The sequence below is a fragment of the Monodelphis domestica genome, chromosome 3 (assembly GCF_027887165.1).
Source record: "Monodelphis domestica isolate mMonDom1 chromosome 3, mMonDom1.pri, whole genome shotgun sequence".
Lineage (NCBI taxonomy): Eukaryota > Metazoa > Chordata > Mammalia > Didelphimorphia > Didelphidae > Monodelphis > Monodelphis domestica.
In genome coordinates this window covers 349,801,845-349,824,546 of record NC_077229.1, presented here as the reverse complement: position 1 = coordinate 349,824,546, position 22,702 = coordinate 349,801,845, and the positions used below count along the sequence as shown (strand labels likewise).

General features: G+C 35.3%; 1 protein-coding gene and 1 long non-coding RNA gene across 10 annotated transcripts in view; one reads left to right on the top strand and one right to left on the bottom strand.

The window, feature by feature from the left end:
* Positions 1–22,702, bottom strand: part of DROSHA (drosha ribonuclease III) — a 123,746-nt gene that overhangs the window by 5,303 nt on the left and 95,741 nt on the right. For 8 of the 9 annotated variants that reach the window (XM_016431432.2, XM_016431431.2, XM_056824257.1 and 5 more), the window contains 6 exons: positions 22,303–22,408; positions 8,816–8,957; positions 7,260–7,342; positions 7,049–7,152; positions 2,877–2,969; positions 2,076–2,122 (listed from right to left, as the gene is read on the bottom strand). In XM_016431432.2, coding sequence (XP_016286918.1) covers positions 2,076–2,122; positions 2,877–2,969; positions 7,049–7,152; positions 7,260–7,342; positions 8,816–8,957; positions 22,303–22,408 — 575 coding nt within the window. The remainder of the gene's footprint in view (positions 1–2,075; positions 2,123–2,876; positions 2,970–7,048; positions 7,153–7,259; positions 7,343–8,815; positions 8,958–22,302; positions 22,409–22,702) is intronic. The other variant, XR_008917777.1, reaches the window with a different exon arrangement.
* On the top strand, positions 6,199–22,546 carry LOC103106628 (uncharacterized). The gene is made up of 4 exons (XR_008917778.1): positions 6,199–6,449; positions 10,080–10,298; positions 10,374–10,522; positions 22,270–22,546. It is a non-coding gene; the product is annotated as an uncharacterized LOC103106628 (long non-coding RNA).

Sequence of the window (22,702 nt, the reverse complement as noted above, 5' to 3'; positions counted from 1 at the left end):
AATGCTGACAATGAACCATTAATAACTCCTTTATGAATTCAGTTCTTCTGTCTGTTCTGAATCCATTTGAATCCTCTGGACCAGTGATGATAAACCTGTAGAATGCATGCCAAAGGTGGCATGCAGATCACTCTCTGTGGGCATGCAGCCCCCTGCCTCCAAGTTCCTTATTATAAAGGCAGAGGGACTCAGGGAGAGCTCCTCTCCTCCCCCTCTTCATTGTGCCTGATGACATTTTTTCACACCCCCCATCCCTCTGTCCAACGGCCCAAATGGGAGCCTACAAGGGCTAAGGTAGGCTGCTCACAGGAGGCAGAGCTGGAGGGGAATAGGGTACTTGGGCAACTCCTTTCCCCCTCTCTACACTCGAGAGCATTCCTCACTTCACCTGTCTCCCCACCTAGGAACCCAATGGGAGCACTCCCTCCCCCTCTGTGGGAGTGGGCTGATTGTGGTAGAACGAGGAAGCGGTTTACTGAACACGCCTGGCACTGGGAGTAGGGCATGGGGATGGGGGTAACACACCACACAGCACATGGTCTCTAAAAAGTTTACTACCATTGCTCTAGACCTATATTTCCATCTTCTTCCCATGACTAACATAAGATGTTCTTCTAAAAGGATTCCCTTGTTTAGAAGTTACAAGAAATATCACTATGCCTGAGATCTTGTGGTGGGGTACTTACAGTTTCTAAAACTACTTTCTTCTTCATTTAGTCTATGTATTTATCACTAATGAATCTGGCTTGTAATATTATGCTCTGAAGGCAAATCAAACATATGAAATACTTTAGACTAGTGATGGTGAACTTTAAGAGATGGAGTGCAAGAGCCCACCCCTACCCCATGTGCTGTGCCCCTCATCCAGATTGCTAGCCCTGCCCCCCTCCCACTCAAACAGGGGAGGGAGAAAGTGCTCCCATTGGGCTGCTGGGCAGATGATGTGAAAAAATGTCAACAAGCATGGTGGAGGGAAAGGGGTGGGAGGGGGAAGTTCAGTCCAAGTCTGCCTGCGCCCACCTGCCTGCCTGCCTGCCTGCCTGCCTTCCTTTCTTTTCAACCCTTACCTTAAGTTTTAGAATCAACGCGGTATATTGGTTCTAAGGCAGAAGAGTAGTAAGGGCTAGGCAATGGGTGTGTGTGTGTGTGTGTGTGTGTGTGTGTGTGTGTGTGTGTGTGTGTGTGTGTGTGTGAAGTGACTTGCCCAGTCACAAGGCTAGGAAGTATCTAAGGCCAGATTTGAACAGGAACTCCCATTCCTGCCTCTCTAGTAACAAATAGGGGGTGGGTTGGCGGTGCCACCTGAGGGCAGCCATGTGCCCACAGAGAGCACTCTTGTGTGCCACCTTTGGAACCCATGCCGTAGATCACTGTGCTATTTGAAGCTTCAAATGTATGTATGTATAATGTATCAATTCAATTTCAAATTCTAAAATGTGTATATTTAATTAGAAGCAGCAAATCAGGAAAAAAAAGTTCAAATCTGGTCTCAGACTTAGTAGGTGAGTGACCATCGGCAAATCACAACTTCTCCTGGAGAAGGAAATGGAAAACCATTCCATTATCTTTGCCAAGAAAACACTAGGGACAGTACTGACATGCTTTGTTCCAGAAAGTCATGAAGAGTCAGACACAATTGAACAACTACTAATATTTCATTAAAGTGAGAGATACTTGCATATACCAATAAATCAACTCTTGTTTTTATTGTGGTACAGGGAAGATATCCCATGTTCCAGTCTCTCAAATCCTTTTGGGAAGAGTAATTAAATTAATTTTTACCTTCCTCTCTTCTTACCTCAGTTGGCAAAACTAGAGTTGGTAGCTTACCCTGGTATATAAGATAAAACAAATGTTTGCAAGAATATGTTAAGAAAAAATCCAGAATATGCTTTTTAAAAGTATACTAATATTTACATCTCATTTAGTTTGAAGTCCATATTTATACTATGTATTTCAGTATAAACAGTTATGAACATCATAAATTAACATTACTATACTGTTCTCTGCTTTCCTTTCTACAATGCATTAAGCATATTGTGACCTTATTAACAATAAAGATGGGGATCACCTACATTTTTCAAGTGCATCCATTGCAGCTCCCATTTCTGCTTGTTGAATGCTATTAAAAAAGAAAGAAGTTAAAGTACTATACAAAATTTAAACAACATTTTCCATAAATAATATATTCCTATAAAAAATAATAATGGATTTCATATGTAACTTTTGAAATTAGGCATTACTTTATGGTTATATAAGAACAAAGAGTTAAAGTTGGAAAGGTTCATAAAAGCCTTCAAATTCAGGGTCATGTCTTTTATTAAGCTCAGATATCTACGCAGGTGCAATATTCTCTAAAATGATTTGTCTTTAATTTGCACATTATCATTGCAACTTATCCTCTTTTCTGATTTAGTGAACTACTATGAGACTATGTCTAGTCTCAGTCTCACCCTCATACTGACTTTCCACCACCAAATATGTTATTTTCCTACTTAAGACTGTCTTTTCTATTTTAGAGTTGAGGTTCATTTGTGTAATATTAAGCAAAGAAGTTTACTCTGCTGTCACTCATGCCAAATTTATTTATTAGTTAAAATATCAAAATTGAGCATCTTAAAGGTAGAAAGGAAAGTAGGGGCCATCTACATTTATCTAATCCCCACATTTTATAACAGAGGTAAATGAGACCTCAGAAAGGTAACATGCTATTTGCCTGGTGTCAAAAACCTGTTAGTGTGAAAACTGGGGCTAGAACTCAGGGTACCTGACTTCTAGGCTAGTCCTCCCAGATTATACCAATTAACCTCCTAGAACTGTTAACTTGGGCTTCTTAAAATCTAAAAGCCAAAACCAAAAAAGTATTTTTCTCCTACCTTGGGCCTTTACCACAGCCTATTCTTTCCCCTTTGAAATAAACAGCCACTGTATAGGTTCTTGCATGAGATGGTCCCACTGTTTGAAGAGTCCTGAGAAAGAGAGAGATGTTATTTTCAGTAAATTATTTTTCTTCCAAATGGGAATTATGTAGTACTCCAAGACTCCAACTACTCAGCACCTGGGTGGAGTGGGGGTAAGCAGCAATAAAAGTGCTGGTAGGGGAGCAGGAGTTAAAAGTAGGGATTTGTGGGAAAATAATAAAAAAATTAAAGAGTTTTCTGAAATAGAAAAATCTTAGGTTTGGAATGTTTTCCACCCAAACTAGATCTTGAGAAATATCTCTCTTAAAGGTATGAAATAGGAGACATACAGGGATTAACAAGTATATAAAATCAAAGGCATACCTTCAAAGGATATGAACAAATAGTATTCAAAAAAAATATAAACTATTAAGATGCATACAAAAGATTATTCCAAATTAATAAGAGAAATGCAAATCAGGACAATTATTGGGTTTTACCCAACACCCAGATTGTCAAAAATAATAAATTCAGGGTTGGAAGGATTGGGGAAGAGAAAACACTGTCAATGTAATAGTGAATTGGTCCAGGCTTTATGGAATATAATGTGGAATTATACTAAGAAAATTATGAAATGGCCATACCTTTTGACCCAGAAATCCCACTGCTAGGCATATGCCACAAGAAGGTCAAAGACAGAAAGATAATTCACATATACATCACATACTGATTCATAGCAACACATTTTGTAGCAAAGAACTGGAAACAAAGCACATGGCCATCCATCAGGGAATAGAAGGATAAATTGTGGTGCATTAATGTAGAAGAATATTACCATCCAATGAATATAAAGAATATATACAAGATAATGACAGATGAAGTAATCAGAATCAAGAAAGATATGTGCACAATATAAATTGTAAATAATAAAACTAAATTTGGCCATGACAAAGTATTGAGAAAACATACTTCCCTCCCTATTTTGCAGAGGTGGCTATCATAGAATTTTACATTAAAAATTTTTTATATTATTTAAAACTTTTACTGCTTGCTTTATTAGTTAGTTTTGGTATATATCCTCTTCCTTCAACTATCAGCTATTTTTCAAAAAGTTTTTTATTAACAGAGATAGCTCAGTGGTTACAAGAAAGGGGAAAGAGATGTATTCAGGAATGAAGCTGATATAAAAATAAAACACAGTAAAATTTGGTAAAACAAATAAAACATTTTAACTAAAGTTTTAAAGGAAACAAGTAGATTCATGAAGAAATAAAATGAATTTGGAAGAAAAATAGGAATAAAAAAATTCTAGATCAAAGATTTAGAGTTGGAAGAGAGGTCAACATGCTCATTACAGGGGGCAGCTGGGTGGCTCAGTGAATTGAGAGCCAGGCCTGGAGATGGGAGGTCCTAGGTTCAAATCTGGCCTCAGACACTCCCCAGCTGTGTGACCCTGGGCAAGTCACTTGACCCCCATTGCCTAGCCCTTACCACTCTTCTGCCTTGGAGTCAATACACAGTATTGACTCTAAGAAGGAAGGTAAGGGTTTAAAAAAAAACAAAAACAAAAAAAACATGCTCATTACACTTGCGGAAAATGAATTTTCCTCAAAAAAAGTGTAATGAGCAAAACCAGATTGTGCAAGAAGCAAGTGTCCTATGCAGGATCTAACAAGATTTTTTGAGCTTTATCTATTAAGTGCTAAAATTATTTTAAACAATTGTGGGTATATGAATGTCAAAATTATACAAAATCAGGGCAACTAAGTAGCACAGCCAGGCATGGAGTTGAAAAGGCCTAGATTAAATTCTAGCATCAGATGCTTTCTAGCTGTGTGATGCTGGGCAAATCATTTAACCTTGAATATCTAGCCCCTTCCACTCACAAAACAGAAGGTAAATGGTAAAAAAAATATACATACAAAAATTAAGGACAAAACAGCATCAACAAAAGTTGTTTTTTTTTTCAGTTCATTTATTTGTAAAGTGTTAAACACCATTTTAGCATAAGGGACTTCATTAGGAATATACTTTAAATCTCTCCTGTATACTTTAACTTCTTTCCCAGGTTCTTTCAACTATCTAGACATATGAGAAAGATGAAGAAAATGTAATTTCTGAATCATCTGATATCTTTTCAGAGAACAACATAATGTCAATTCAACACAAAATAAAGCATATTTTATGTTTCAGAGACATACTGCAGATTCCAAAAGCACTAAAAAAGATAAACTGAAGGGGGAAATTAAAAACAGTTAAAGAAGAAAATAGCAAATACAGAGTGATTTTGAAACTCTATACATTAATTCATCTTGATAAAACTGAATTGTATCTTTTATTTTCAATATGGGGGGGATTTGTGAGTAGGGACAATTTTCTTTTGTTTATTTATGCTAGAGAATGAGAGCAGCAAGTTTTCCTTAAATAAAGAAAAATTGATAAGATCTTTAAGGTAGTATATATTATCACAATGTGTTTCCATTAATAGGGTCACAGATTCAGAGTTTGATGGGAACTCAGAGACCATCCAGTTCAACTCTCATTTTAAGATGAGGAATTGAAGACCACGCTTATTCAGGAAATAGTTGCAGTACATGAATATTAACCCAGATCCCTATACTCCAAATGTAGCTTTGCCAATCTGAAATGTATAGAATCGTTATTAATAATGAGAAAATAATCTAAACTTCCCACATATTTTGTGTAGTTATTACACTTATTAGGCACAGCTTTATCCTTTATCCTCAGAAGAAATCAATCAAACAAAAAATCAAATATCTTTCTGATATCTATCTGTATGCCATTTATTATATATATATTTTGCTATTCCATTTCTATACCTCAGTTTTTCTTTATGGAGTAAAGGTCGGTTAGGCAGTTACTATAGTTCTTTGTGATATTCAAATGAAAGAGTATTCTACAAGTGCCTTGGAGAACAATTTAAAATCCACAGATGAAGTTCTAAAAAGTTTTTTTTAAACCACTTAGAAGTTTTGTGCTATTAAAAATAATTGTGGACAACTCTCAATATAAACACATCCTGTTTACTTTTATGTAAGTTAAAGTAAAATAATAAAAATGTGTTTTAAAAATGCACATTTTAATGTGCTTCTGTCTTTACTCAATAATTTTCTTGGTTCTTTTCTTCTGGATTTTCTTTTAGAACCTGTATATGAGCCATAAAAGCAAACCAGTCATCACTTTAAAATCACACCTTATTTTAAAAAACAAAAGTAGTACTATGCATTTTGAACATTGATCCATTCAAAAGTTCTGGCTTTTTTCTTGTTTCAGAAAGAAAATTCACCCCATGGAACAAAGATTTGTCATCCCAGAGGATATCAATAGTTGAAGAAAAATGAAAAAGTTCTATGAAGCATAATGTGGATCTCAACAGCAACTAGAGAGCTGCTTTAGAGTAGATGAATGCTATTATTTGGGGATAGGACTAAGGTTAAGTAACAGATTCGCAGACCCACAAATATCTAAATAGTCCAAAGAATGTGTCATAAGCCCTGAAGGCAATTCTGAAAAACAGAATTCCAATCAGTAAGTATATGATTTCCAGAAAGGTTGAAGGGAATAATTATCATCTGACTGTATAAATTTTGTTTTGTGTGAGACAACCTGTTAAATCAATCTATTGTTGCATCTATAATACATACAGAAAGCATGTGCCTTTTAATAAATATACATGTATTACATATATATGAAACAAATTATATGATAGTTTATAGCCCAGTAAAGGCTAAAAAGAATGCAATTGAAAGGAAATCCAAATAGTATCTGAAAAACTACTTATAAGATTTTCTTATCTTTGAGAATATTACTATTATTGCTTCAATTACTAATCTAGAAGACTAATAGAATTTTAGAAAATAAAGAGAAATTTAAAATCATCAACTTCACCTCCTTATTCTTCTCATAAGACACCTGTGGGTCAGAAAGATTAAGTGAGCTGACAACCACAGCAGACTGGGCTGAAGCCAGAACTCAGGTCTCCAAACTGGTTCACATCTACTGCCCTTTCCACTGGAAAGTGATGTAGAATTTTACCTTGGTCACATGTAGTATTTTCTAAATCAGGATAATCAAGTCTGAGTATACCACATACAAAGACCATGGTCTGTAGGTGATAGCTTACTTACTTATAAAGAGGAATGTCGGGCTCTTTTCCCTCTGTTCTAAGGGTCAGGCAGCACTGCTGAAGTTGGGATTTAGGATCATTCCAATCCTGATTCAAAATGAACTCCTGCAGTAAGTCCCCAAAAGACTATTCAATAACAGTTTTGGCATCACTGACTATTATAATAATAAACTAAAAGAATATCAAAAGTTAAAAGTTTTGTAAGGACTAACCTTAAGTCTTGGAAAGAAGCACACATTCATGAATGTGTGAACATATTCCAAATCCTTATCAATATACAGTGCAGCAATAAATGCTGAAAAAGAAAATATTTAAAAGGATCTTTTAGGTTAAAAACCATGCTATACATCAGTGAGTCTAAATCATTAAAAGAAATTTTAAGAACATTCAAATATTTCAGCCTTTCTTTTGTTCACCAATGCTGCTTCCTTTTTCTTAGAACAGAAAGCAAGTCTAACTTAATTTTAATCACAAGAAACAATAGCATCTTCGTAGAGTATGGTGAGTGGTTAAATCTACTCCCTGTCAATGCCACTCTGGTGTTAACTAGTGAAGAAAAAGGAACTAATTATATTTAGCACAGTGTAGGTCTCAACAGCAACTAAAGAGATTAGAAAATTAATGCTATTTGGGGACAGGACTAAAATTAAATAAGAGACTTGCAGATATACAAATATCTTAATACCTTAAACTTGTCATTCAAATTTTCCTTCTTTCTAAAAGAGTAAGGGGAATTTATGACACTAGATAGACATTTCTAAATCCAAAGTAATATTAAAAATCACTTGCTCCAGGCTCTAAATGTTCTATGTACACTGAAGACCATATGAAGAAATGGGTAATCACTAGACTAAATGCAAACAAAAGTTTGATTCATTGTTTAAAATAAAGCTAATTATTAAAGCCCAGCAATTCTGCTAGTTTAAAAAAGAACTTTTAAAAATGTTATAGTTTAAAAATCTTACCTCTAAAGGATGAATATTTTATTTGGTAAAAGTAATTTTTTAAATCTTTCAATGAGCTAAGAAAAAGAGTGACAAAGGTTTTTAACTTTTCCAAATCAGTAAAATTTTAATTTAATATTTCATTTTTCTAAAGATGTGTATTTGGCTGTTTGCTTTTGTTTTTACTTTGCAAATGGAACCCATTTATTTTTGTGGTTATTAATATATGGTCAGTTTAAACTATTATTAAATCAGATACCACAAACATGCCTTAGTTTAAGAAATATTTCCCCAAAACTGAGAATTCAGCATAAAGAATTTAAAGAACCCTGTCATTTGACAATATAACAATATAAATAATAAAATCTTGGATTTTTGCTTGTTAGATTCAAAGTGCTAGAAGAAAGTACACTGTGGAACTTTGTAACAAAATAATCTACTGATCACAATGCATTAAAGAGGCTCAAGAATTTAGTGAATTTATGACCTTTGGTACCTTATAATGATAAGGGAACTCTTCAGCCCAAAAAGATTATGGTTTAGAATTCCAAATCTCCATGATCTCTTACCCAACTTTACATAAACATGCATAGACTTAAAAAAGAAAACCAAACTGAAATTATAACATGAATGATTAGCAATCTTATCATTCTAAATTATTCTCTAGCAAACTCTAGGGTAAAAGTATAATTTTTAAAAAAGCACAAGAGCATGAAAGATTACTTTAACCACATGACCCCCAAAATGGATTAAACTTCATCTATCTGTTTTAACCTTTTTAATCTGAAAAGTAAGGTGAAAGATCTCATCCGGAGGGGACTCACATTCCAAAAGATCAGCCAATGTCTTAGTACGTAGAGCAACAGGTCTTTTGGTCTTGTCATTGGTGATGGCATATTCCTGCATACCCAGCTCTTCTGCCACTTTTGCTTGTGTTCTGTTATTCACCAAAGAGCTGCGTAACAGCTGGTCCAAAAGACAGAAACAACTTTGTAAATAACATAAATGGATAGAATGATTTCCTCTTTTTTCCCTTGAAATCTGTCCTCTTATGTCACCTTGGTCCCAACTAGAACAGTGGCACCAAGGGGATTTTATAATTTTATACCATGACATTGTCTTCTGATGTTTTCTGAACACCCTTGACTTATTTCTAGCTACTGACTTATCATAACCAAACCTATCCTAACCAATTTAAGTTTTTAGTTCATTTTATTTCTCTAGATCAACAAGTCCTTTTTTGTCATTACTTTGTAAAATGGAATCATTTATTATGAATAACAATAACCCACCTATAATTAAATATTACTTTTAAGAAAGTTTAAGGCATTTAAAATTTGAATTTAACTATCTTTCATTCTTGATGAGATATGAACTCAGTTAATCATTCTGGTAAGCCATTTAATGTAGAAGGCATTTTTAGAAGAATTCCTAAATTAGAGACTTTACCTGAAAAGAAAAAAAAAAAGTTAACTGATTCTTTGAGGACACTTGAACAAAATATCTTTTTGAGAGTAGCTGAGTTAATTACATTATGAAAAGAAGTAATTTACTGTACTGTTATTGTTATATTATTGTTATGAAGGAGATGGAACTGATGATAGAGGAGAATTTTAGTTAATGCTGTGCTAGGTATTAATTTTATTCTCATAACAACCTTGGCAGGGAGGTGCTATCATTAGTTTCATTTTAATATTGAGGAAACTAAAATGACTTGCCCACAATCACACAGCTAGTAAATGTCTGAGGCCATATTAGAACTCAGGTCATCCTGACTCCAGGCCTAGCATACACCTAAAACTATAGCCTTATAGGTTGGGGATTTAGTGTATTTGAAATTTATTGGTTCAACCTCTACTAAGATGTAAGGTCCTTGAAAAAATGGCTGTTTCCTTTTGCATTCCTATCCATAGCATTCAGGAGGTGCTTGGCACAAAGCAAGCTGCAGAGAAAGTACAGATCCACATTGGTACAGGGAGCTTCCTCATCCAGGAGTACTGTGTAACAATTAAATCAAAGATCTAGTTTCTAACCCTATCTTCTGTTGTTTTGGGTGTCTGTAAGTTCCTTTTTTATTTGTCTTCATAGTAGAACAAAGGAAAAGTCTCTAGTGAGAAGAACTCATTTCCAGAAGATGCTACTGTGATAGAGGAATAATCCAGAGACTTTTGAATGACAGAGCCTGGGAGAAATTGCAAGGATTTCCATCCACAGGGGGGATGGTTGAGGAGGCTTGGAATGTTGAGGGAAGAGAGATTCCAGGTGGGAGGCAGTTGATCTCTCTCTCTCTATCTTGAGATGGCAAAGGTGAGTCTGATCAGAAATTATCTCCTGAGCTATTCAAATTCCTCATTGAACTTGATTCACCATTTCCCCCCACAGATACCAAGAAGTGTGGCAGAAACCTGAGAAGAGTAAGAACAGCATAACAAGATCTCACACAGCTCCTGTGACACCCTGGGTCTGGACATTGGCTCTGCTGTGACAAAGACCAGGAGTCACAAACCCTGAATCTCTCAGAGCCAAGGCTGGTAAGCCTGAGTCTCTCAACTTTGGAGGGAGGGAAAAAAGATATTTTAGACAGACAGGGATTTCCTATCCCCTCTTTCCTAGAGACCCCAACCTTCGAACATCTTTTCTTATTTTACCCCTAACAACAATTTGTTAGAATAAATTTGTCAGTTATCTTAAATTGACTTCTTTGTCACAGTGGAAGAGGGAGAGAGCTGATTTCTCTCTCTTTCCCCAAGAGAAGAGGTTCATCTATTAAAATCAGTTATTAGAGGGAAGTAAAGGCAGAGTTAGTGGGGAGACATATTTGAAGAAGACTGAAGGGGGGGGAATCCATCTCACCCTCCTTCTACCTTCTGGGCATTTATCATCAACTCTTTCTCCATTATACCCAAACCAACTCTCTAATACACTACATAAAACTGCAAACTGACCCCCGAAAAACAAATGAATTAAAACATAAAAGGATAAAGATAAATAAGTTTGTATTTTAAACCCTGGGTTCCAGAGCAACCTTCTTTAAGATCAATAACAGAGAACACCACACCCAACCCACTAGTGGCACACTCAGTCCTCAATCTCAGAGCCCTTTTTCACACAAATTCTCAGGGATGGCAGGTATTTTATGCTCTTTTTATTATGGTAAAATTGATAAAGACCTCTTTATGTCTTTGTCTCTGTTGTAGCCAGAATATAAGTGTTGAACATGAAGAGGTAAAAAAGAATAAGGATTGAGAATTGATCATCAATTTTTGAGGGGGAAAGAGGAAGTGGAAGGGAGAGAGACACATATCATTAGGGGCAGCAGGTTAATTGTAGAAGCAACAACTATAGACAACTTTTTCTAGGAGTTTGGCTGAGACAATAGGGAATATATTGGGTGATAACTAGGAGGGACAGTAAAGTCTACTAAAGGATAACAGAGGCTTGAACATGTTTGAGGACAGAAGAGAAAGAACCAGTATAAAGGAAGAGAATGAAGATCAGAAAAGCAGAGAGTGTGAGAAACTGATTACCACAACAGAGAGATTTGCAAGTAGATGCAAGGAATGGAAGCTTGAAGGACTGTCAATCAAGGAGAGAAAGGAAGATTCCAGAGAAGAATTTGGTCAGGGAGACAGTTGAGAAAATCAACACATGAAACTCTACTTCTGCTCTCCTGAATTGTGAGGGAAGGAGCTAGCAGACCACTGCTCTGAATTCCTGACTAATAACTTAATATTGGAAAAAGTTCGAGCATAGCTCTGAAGATCCTTTTCAATTTATTAACAATATCCCCTCAGAGACAAATCAACTTTATCCCTTATATTGAATTTTATAATAGATTAGGGAAACCATAAATTCCCTCTGCCCTATCCCAACTCCCTAACTTTCTTCCTTTAAAATAAATCCCATTTTGAAAGTACTATAGTGTGAATTTGGTCTATTGAAGGCTGTGGTTAACTTACCATCTCTGAAGAGATGTTAAGTTCAACAGAGAGAGACAGGAAGTGGGTGGGAGGAGGAGTGAGAATCCCAGTTTCTCCTCTAACCTTATTTCCTAGTGTCACAGTCCCAGCACTTCCCTTACCTTAAATACCCTAATTGAATGAGCCTCTATTACAATTTGGCACCCTGGAAAAGGTCTTACCCTTCCCAAAACAGTGAAAGAAAATAGTGAAAAAGAAACAGATGATGCTGCAGATAATCTGTGGACTAGTTGTGCTTTCAGCCATTGCATGTTACTGGATATATACTATAATGTATAATGCAGTGATTACTGTTCTTATGGATACTATAGGCCTTATATCAAATATAAGATATTTCATAACAGCTATACCTTTTACAACTGATACTGTAGTATTGCAAGTCCTCACTCAAATATATGTTTTTACCATGGCTGCGATACAGACTTTCTCCCACCTTAAGAATATCATCAAGTTTATGACACCAAGAAAGGCAGATCAAATCCTGGTAGTAGACACTAATCTGGAACAGTTAGTTAAGAAAATGTGTGACGAGTTTCTACAAAAGCAAGGACTAGATTAGGCTAAGGATGGAAGTGGGCAAAAGGATATAGGGCTTATGGACAAAGATACTATGAAAAATAAAATAAATACCCTAATTGAAGGAGCCTCTATTACAAGGGAGACTAATAAAAGGATAATCTGATAGAGAAAATGTGCAAGGACAGCATCAAAGTCATGCAAACGTCTTGGTCTTAGTAAAGAGAAGCACCATCTCATTTTTAGAGTCTATAGAAAGGAACTGAGTAGAAAATGATGTCAAACAATTTTGAAAAGAAAAGGAAAGAAGGACGAGTTCATAAAAATGGTTTCAATTTTTTTCAGTAAAAAAATCCTCAGCTTAGAGTGGAAGGGGAGATACAGGAGCTTGAGTAATGAAAATAACAACTAACATGTATATGGTGCTTATTATGTACCAGGCCCTGTGCTAAACACTTCATAAATATTGTCTCATTTGATCCTCACAACCACCCTAGGAAGTATTACTATTAGTATTGCCATTTTACAGATGAGAAAACTGAGACAAAAGTTAAGTGACTTCCCCAGAGTTATATAGCTAGAAGCTACCTTTAGCTATATTTGAACTCCAGTTTTCCTGACTTTGTGCTCCATCCCTTGTGCCAACCAAAACAGCTTTTATAAAGAATGGGAAAGGAAATCAATTACAGGAGAGTAAAAGGATTGTCTTGCTGGAGTGAGAACCAGGTGATAACACAAATTCTGCTTTGATAACCAGGCAGTTCAGCTGCATGACTACCTCCAGTTCTACTGAGCATCATGTACTGTTAAACTTAGGCTTTCTTTCTATTAGCATCTTATAGCATATATTTAAAATAGATGTGCTTTTTGTTTCACATATTTATGGGTGGTTTTCTTGTACTGCTTCTAGAAAAATGTCATTTCAGACCTCATTTCATGTTTTAAAGAAAGATTCATGATCCTCAGATAAAGTACGTGAATTTTATCACCAATGTCTGTCATTGGATTGTATAAAACATAAGTCCTTCATATCTATTTCAATTTTGTCTCATCTCTGTATTTTTGGGTTCCAAAATACTCTTTTTCAGAGTAGCTACTGCTCATAAAGATTAGCTGCCATGTTCTAAATTGTCAACTTTCATTTCTATAACATTTCAGAACTTTAATTTCTATAAATTCATTCATTCATTTCTTTTCATTCTTTTATCTCTCCTCTGAACCTTTTTGGAGTTTCTTGTTATCCCACTATTATTTCCGGTATCCCATGTTTATTTCTTTACTTTTTCTTTATTCTTGTAATCACTATAGTGGGACTATTTGCTCACTTTTCCTTATCTGTCTCATGGCTAGTTTGTCTGAGATATTTTTTGTAATATCTTTTCCTTTTAACCACTCCCTTTTAGCTTATCACCTACTGCCTTTTCAGTGGTATGGCTTATGCCAAGTCTCTGAGCCCCTTTCCATTCTACTGTAGACAGAATAGCTATAATAAATATTCTGCTGGGCCACTCTCCCATCTACTTCTAACTGCCAAGTTTCTTTCATACAGACTACAAATTTATTCTTATAAAAAGAAGAAGAAACAAAGGAGGCTTAAAAAGGAAATAAAAAAGGATTGGAATTAAAGGTTAAGTATGTTTCAGATTTCAAAAAATATAAGGTGCTCAATAAAAACTTTACATAGCTAACTGGCAAAATAAAAGAGACTATCACAGGGGGAAAAGTAATCTTCTGATAAAAGAATATATGAGAGAGTTGGTTTGTTAGTTAAATGGATGGAACACTAGACCTGGAGCCAGGAAGATTTGAGTTCAAATTTGGTCTCAGATGGATTTGGTAGCCATGGACACAAGTCACTTAACCTCTGATTATTTCAATTTTCTGTAAAATGATCCTCTATTCCTTCACAGTTCCTGTAAAAAAGATGATAATAGCATCTATCTCCTAGTTATTGTAAGACTAAAATGAAATAATATTTATAAAGTACCTTGCAAAACTTAAAATGCTATATAAAGTCCAGACATTATTACTCTTAAGGGAGAAAGTAGGAAAATCTATGATGTTTAGTAGATCTGGTCAAAAATTAGATCGCAATTCATTAAATCTTTTTGGTATCATGGACCCTTTTAACAGTCTGTTAAAGCTTATGGACTCTTTGGAATGTTTTTAAAGAAATGATGAGCAGGAGGATTTCGAAAAAACCTGATAAGACTTGCATGAATTAATGGAGAGTGAACAAAGTGAACATTATATACAAAAGCAGTAATATTGGATGATGAACAACTGTAAATGACTTAGATGTTCTCAGCAATACAATGGTCCAAGACAATCCCAAAGGATTTATAATGAAAAAAAAACATCTGAGAAAGAACTGATGGAATATGCATGCAAACTGAAGTATAGCATTTCCCTTCCAGCTTTCCTCCTTCTCTTTCATTCTTGAATATTTCTTCCCCAAAGAAGACTAATATGAAAATGTGTTTTACATGACTACACATGTATAACCTTTATCAGATTACTTGCCTTTATCTGAGAGTAGGGAGGGAAGGGAAGGAAGAGAATTTGGAAAACATAGATAGAAATTTAATTTTATCATCTGTGGAACCATAGGAGACCACCTTTTAGGGACTTTGTTCACCTGAAAAGGAAATGTGGTTGATGATGAGTGGCTAGATGGTCTCTGTTCTAGTATTTAGGTCATATAAGCCTATAGATCTTTTTATATATATATATATATATATGTATGTGTGTGTGTGTGTGTGTGTGTGTGTATATATATATAAATAAAATTTATGATGAAAAGAAGTTCTTTTTTTCTAACTTTCCAGCTACCACTCAGCTTCAAGCCAAAGGTTTCTTAATCAAGAAATCAAATACTAATGTAGACAGAAAAGGACAGAGGATAGTAGGAGAGGGCTTCAGAAAGGTCATGTTTAACAATGCAAGGATCCAGCATAACTCCTAGGGATTCATGATGAAAAAGGCTATACACTAATAAGAATGTGAATGCAGACTATAGCATACAATTACTCCATTAATTTTTCTCTAGTGAAAGCAATGCTATTTTATAACATGATGAACATAGAAATATATATTATGTAACACATGTACAATCTATATCATAATAACTGTCTTCTTGTGGAAGGGGGTTGGGTGGGAGGTAGGGAAAGAATATGGATCACAAAATGTCAGAAAATGATTATTAAAAATTGTATTGACATGTAATCTGGAAAAGGAAGGAGAGAAGTTAAGGGGAGGAGAAGGAAGGGAAAGAAAGTTTATTTAAACAAATCTAAACTATTAAAGAGGAGCATCGTTGGGAGCTAATGTCACATAAATGCCTCCTCCCAAACTCAATAATTGGTTCCAAAAGTCAAGTGAGGAGATAATTATAAAGTCAGCTATGCATTCATAGTTGTTTTAAATGTGGAAGAACTGAGAGAAGACTCATTCCAATTAATGTGAAAAAAGGGAGAATACCTCGGCTCGGAAAAGTAATAGTTAAATGAGAAAATCCAAGCAATGTTTCATTTGAAAATAAATCTTCCCACTTAGCAATGAAAGCAGAGCCAGAATAACATGATGGAAGGACAGTAGTAATTTCATCTGCAGAAACTGATATTAATAAGATCCTACTTAAATCAAAAGGAATAGCTCACTGATGTTATCGAAAAGTTAGAAAATTCATATTAGACAGCAGTTAAGACTTCTAATTGAGGGTAGATATTTGATATGCAAATACTGTTCTAATTATACCAAATATATTCTTTTTGGGGAATAAGAATGATAAGAATATTAACAGTTGAAATTTATGCAGTGCTTTAAGTTTTGCAGAGCACTTCATATATATTATCTGTAAAATGAGAAAGTTAAATTAGATGATGTCAGAGATTCCTTCCAGCTCTAGATCAACAATCCCATATCCTCATTTTGATACTCATTAACAATGCCCTCTGATACAGACTGGCTTAGACTAAACCAGGTGATTGTAAAATGCAAAACAGGTACTGACCTACATTAGTAGAAGACACTTCCACACAGGTTATTTCCTAGGCTGCAGAGGAGAAAATTGAGGCTTAAAAAAGTTGTGCTTTGCCATTCTCCAATTGATAAATGGGCAAGGGACATGGATAGGCAGTTCTCAGATAAAGAAATCAAAACTATTAATAAGCACATGAAGAAGTGTTCTAAATCTCTTATAATCAGAGAGATGCAAATAGCATCTGAAGGGAGCTAAACCCAGGCTTCCCAGTTCCAAGTATAGCCTTTATTTTGTCTGCTCCACCAGTGTCTCCAGATTAGGTGCTAGTGATGTCACTGAATAAAAATTAACCAAGTATTTATGCCAAACATGTAAACAACAGACTTATTTCTGAAGAATTGCTTGGGTTCTGATTATACCAGGAAGACCCAAATGTATGTTAGTCTCATTTCTTAACACATATGATACTTTCCATCCCTACCCCACCTTTTTTTTCTCTCAGGGGCTGGGCCTCCTTATCTCATATAGTCTGCAAAGAAAAGGGGCTACTCAGAGGATCCAATCCTATTCTGATCAGCATAAAAAGTCTGACTTGGGCCAAACTGCCCTCCCCTTCAGCAACATGGTAGTCTTCCATTGTCCCAGGGATCATTTAAACACTAAGCTTATTAGTGTGGACAACCAACTAGCTTAGCTCTCATTGTAGTTCAGATTTCCTGAGCTTAAAAGAATCATCAACTTAAGCACCCCCAGAAGCTAGTATCATAGGTTATGCACCAAAAATCTCAACTTGGTGATCATCTCTTAAATAAGGACGACTACTCTTCCTTTTGACAAGAAAGGGAAATTGAAAGGATAAAAGATGGGGACCACATAGTTAGAATAGACTAGGGAACAGGAAACAATTATGATATATTGTTAGGGAGAATCTCAAATATTTTAAACAATAAATCTTAAAATATGAGAATATAGCTTGACATTTGTCCCTTGTCTAAGTGTTTATTAAGTCCAACTTGTTAAGAAAAAGTGGCATTCTTCCCTGAATTTCTTTGTAGCTCTTGCTTCCAAAGAAAAATTAAAAGTTAAATCTACTGAAGAGGAACATCTAGTGTAAAATAGTGTAAAATAACTGCACATTATAATTTGTAAATCTGGAACTAGAAGGGATCTAAAATACCATTTAAATTTGGTTGTTGTTATTCAGTTATTTCAGTTGTATCCAATTCTTTGTGACACTATTTGGAGTTTTCTTGGCAAAGATACTGGTGTGATTTGCCATTTCCTTCTCTAGCTCATTTTACTGATGAGGAAATTGAGGCAAACATAGCTAGTAAGTGTCTGAGGATGGATCTGAATCCAGATTTTCCAAGTCCTGGACTCTATCCACTGAAGCGCCTACCTGCCCATCATTTAACTTAATCCTTTCATTTAGTAGTTGGAGAAACTAAGGTACTGAGTGGTTGGGTCATTTAAACTGAAAGTAGACTATTAAAGTGAAATAATGCATCACAGAAGGTAGTTTTTATACAAAGGTCACTAACTAGATCTTTTATAACCAAAAGCCATTCACTAAATGCTAGATAAATATAATAGGTATAAGATAATATCTTTGGAATTATTATATGTAAGTCACAGCCACAATCTTGGACCTCTAACATGCTTATAATTTACTGGGGGAGATGATGGGTATATAAACAACTATAATAGAAAAGACTTTTAAGTGAAGTATTAACTCATCTATGTAAGTGATACACACACTCCATTTGACCTCTTATAATAACTTATATTGGTCCCTCAGTACAGTGCTCCTTACAGACAGAAAAGACTTAATAAACATTTTGTAAAGTAAATTGGATTGAAAAGAAAACAGATGTTATAAAAATTCTAAGCAAAAGAGATTACAGCCAAATGATGGGCAATTTGGGTAAAGAAGAAGCAGGAAAAGCTTTAATGTGGCAGTGAGTTGTGTCTTAACTGATGGACAGAATTTTCAACAGTTTGAGAAGGGAAAGAAAGCATAAGTAATACAATGAAAATAGTAGGAGCAAAGGCATGGAGATTGGAAAGCACAGAAGATAGTGAGTGATTCAATTTCATCAAAGCAAAGGATCCCATCCACACTTAAGAACATATTCCCATTCCTTCTTTAATGCTCTGTTTTTCCTAAAATATAAAGCATAAAAATACTCCATTTTTGTCTTAGTTATCCTTGACTGTCTGTTAATTAGGAAGTTTGTCCTCTGACATTATTTTTACCGAAATGTGCTACATTTTTATGTTCATCTTCTTATTTGCCCTCACTTTCACTATATATGTATATTTAAAATCTTGGCTGGAGGATTCTCAGTGAATTCGTGGGTATCTCTTTTGACAACTACTCCTTTTCCTCCTTATTCCTTATTATCAGAATTCTTTTTTTCTTTATGGTCTTCATAATTTCTTTCTTGAAAGCTTTATAGACCTTTTGGCCTTGCTACTTCTACCAAGTTTTGGGCCACTGGACCCTACCTATCTTTTCTCTGAATCATGTGAAATCTGTTCTCTAAAGATCATGTCTATTCCTGGTTTTCCTTCTCTATCATAAATGATAGAGAAGGAAAAGATGGAGTAGTCACCATCCCATCTCCAAAGTTCCTATCATTTCTACTTCACTAATTAGCATTTGTCAATTGGTCAGAATCAGTTCAATATCAGGTATCCTTGCTGCTTCTTCAGACTTTGAAAGAATCAAAGGATCATTAAGGCAGGTCCAGACATTAACTGGTTGGCTTTCGGCAAAGAGAGGGCAGAGGATGGTTCTAAAGAGAATCTATAAGACTTGAAAACTGGTTCTACAAGAAGGTGATGGATGAATAATTGTAGAGAATCAAAGATGATTCCTGGGTTATAAGTTTCAAGGTAACATCTAGAAATAGAGAAATGAAGTAGAAGAGTTAAGTATAAGAGGAAAGACAATGCATACAGTTTTGGAATGCTGAGTTTTAAATGCTTTTGAGAAATCCAGGTGAAGAAGACAAGCAATTAGTTGGAGATATGGGAGTAGAGATAATGTTTGGTTATTATGGCTGGCTATACAGAAATGACAGTTGAGTTTGTGGAGATTGATGAGATCATTAAAAAAGCATAGAAGACTGTCTGCCCTTTGACCCAGCCATAGCACTGCTGGGTTTGTACCCCAAACAGATTATAAGGAAAAAGACTTGTACAAGAATATTCATAGCAGCGCTCTTTGTGGTGGCCAAAAATTGGAAAATGAGGGGATGCCCTTCAATTGGGGAATAGCTGAACAAATTGTGGTATATGTTGGTGATGGAATACTATTGTGCTAAAAGGAATAATAAAGTGGAGGAATTCCATGGAGACTGGAACAACCTCTAGGAAGTGATGCAGAGTGAAAGGAACAGAACCAGGAAAACATTGTACACAGAGACTGACATACTGTGGTACAATCGAACGTAATGGACTTCTCCATTAGTGTCAATGCAATGTCCCTGAACAATCTGCAGGGATCTAGGAGAAAAAACACTATCCACAAGCAGAGGACAAACTGTGGGAGTAAAAACACCGAGGAAAAGCAACTGCTTGACTACAAGGATTGAGGGGAGACTGAGGAGAGACTCTAAATGAACATTCTAATGCAAATATCAACAACATGGAAATGGGTTCAAATCAAGAACACTTGTGATAACCAGTGGAATCGTGTGTCGGCTATGGGATGGGGGGAGGGGGAGGGAATGATCTTTGTCTTCAATGAATAATGCTCGGAAATGACCAAATAAAATAATGTTATTTAAAAAAAAGAAAGAAAGCATAGAGAGAAAAGAAAAGGAGACTGGAGAAAGTTGTGGGGTACATTCATGCAAAGGGGGCAGACAAGGATATTGAACTTATAAAGGAAACTATTAAATATCTTTCACAGCTAGGAAAAGAACATCATCAGATTGCTATGAAAACCAGGAAAGAGAAATTATTCAGAGAGTATAATCAATAGCATAAAACACTACCAAAAAATACAGGTCTTTATCTTCATTCGAATTTAAATATTTTTGCTGAAAGCCCTCCTAAACTAAGAGTCAAGATACCTAGATCTGAGCTATTGCTATCAATAAAACAGCTCCATGACTTTTTTGGGGGCCTTAGTTTCTGGGAAAGTAGTTGCTTTTTAAGATTCCTTTCCAGTTCTCACAGTTTATGACTTTCATAAAAATTCATAGTGATTCCTGGCTTATTCCCAAACTTTCCCTAGTCTATTTCCATGTCTCATTATGACATGAAGGGTAATCCTATTTCTTAAAAGGTTTATGCTATTTGAATGTTAGCAGTAACAGTTCAAAGTTAAGATGGAAAAGTTTCATGTGCAGTCTTGACACAGTCATCTTAGAGGAAAACATCAAAAGTAAGGAGAGGCTCATTTAGGAAAGGTTATCTTGTTACTGTTGATGCTGTATACATTTGGAGGATTTCAATGGAAGTGGCCATACTGAAACTTCCTCTCCTGATCATCTTCCTCATCAGGATCATGGAATTTTACAAGCGGAAAGGATCTCTAGTTCAACATTTTCACTTTATAAATGAGGAAAAAGAAGTCTAAAAGAGTTTAGGTAACTTTCCCAAGGTCATAGATAGTAAATAGTAAATAATAATTAAAAAAAAAAAAGAGAGAGAGAGATTCACACCCAGGATTACAGCTCCAAATGTAGTATTCTTTACACTGTCCATAGTATGACATGCATAAAGCTCCATGATTAATAATCATTCACAGATACTTTGTTCCCTAAATACATTTCTTATATCATATAACATTGAATACTATCTCTGATGGGGCAGTAACCTGAAATTAATTTTTACTTATTGGAAGTATTATAAAGATTTTCAAATGAGGTTATCTAATTTTCTAAAAGTATTTTGACATCTATGAGTAATCAAAATTAGTTTAGAAGGCAGTTTCTTAACTAAATAAACACAATTCATTTAAAAATGTGAGTCATATTGATGAACTGGTGAACCTTTTAGAGCTCATGTGCTCAAACTGCAACTTCAAGCTGCCTGTGAACCCCCTGTATTACCCCAGACAGTGGAGGGAGGAAGTGCTCGCACTTGGTGGCTGGACAGAGAGGCAGGGCATGCAAAAAATGTCCTTGGGTGCTGTGGAGAGGGGGAATGGAGCAGCCCCCTCTCTGCTGTCTTGGTATGCTATGGCTTCACCAACATGGGTCTTTATTTTCTAACCTCACCTCCCCACCCACCTCCTATAAAAATACTAGCTTCCTCCATTAGAATATAAATGCTCTGGGACTAGGATTGCTTGCATTTATATTCCCAGGATTTACCAGGGTCAGTCTTTGGCATGTGGTAAATACTTGCTGACTTGACATTTTTGAAACATCTTATGATTCCTGAAACAAACTAAAAAACCTAGGGAAATATTCTACTGCATTTTTTTTAAAGTGCTTTTATTAAGCATACAATTTGCATATTAAAAAAATTTTTAAGAGGGTAAGTAGTAGGCTCAGCAGATTGAGAGTCAGGCTCAGAGATGTGAGGTCTTGGATTCAAATTTGGCCTCAGACACTTTCTTGCTAGTGTGAGCCCAGATCGAAAGTCACTTAACCTACACTGCCTAGCCTTTACCATTCTTCTTCCTTGAAACCAGTACAAAGGATTGATTCTAAGAGAGAAGGTTAAAAAAAAAAACCCACCTAATTAGAATTAGAAGATACTATAACTAATATTTAGGTTATTAATCAAAAGCGGAATATGTCAACAACTACTTTCTTAATTCTTCTTTTCTGTCTTGTAGTTGCCTTCTTATTGGAAGTGATCATAAACTCACCGTTAAGTGACCTTCATGATGATCAGGAAAATGAATGAATAAATATTCTGTAGCTACCAGTTGCATTATGGAGTCACCCAGAAATTCCATTCTCTGATTATGGCCTCTGAAAAATGAAACATCAAATAAAGAAGATCAATAAGCACTCGGTATGAAAAGAAAGGATGAAAGAACATTTAAGAGTATAAATATACTTGGTTTATTTTGAAACATAAATGAATAACTATTAATCAAAAGAAAATAATGTTCTAGAATTTCTTAATTGAGAAAGAACAAACTCTTTGTCTAGTAGTTATTGACTTTTAGAGAGAAAATTTGTAAGAAAACAGAACAGGGGACAGCTGGGTGGCTCAGTGGATTGACAGCCAGGCCTAGAGACAGGAGGTCCTAGGTTAAAATG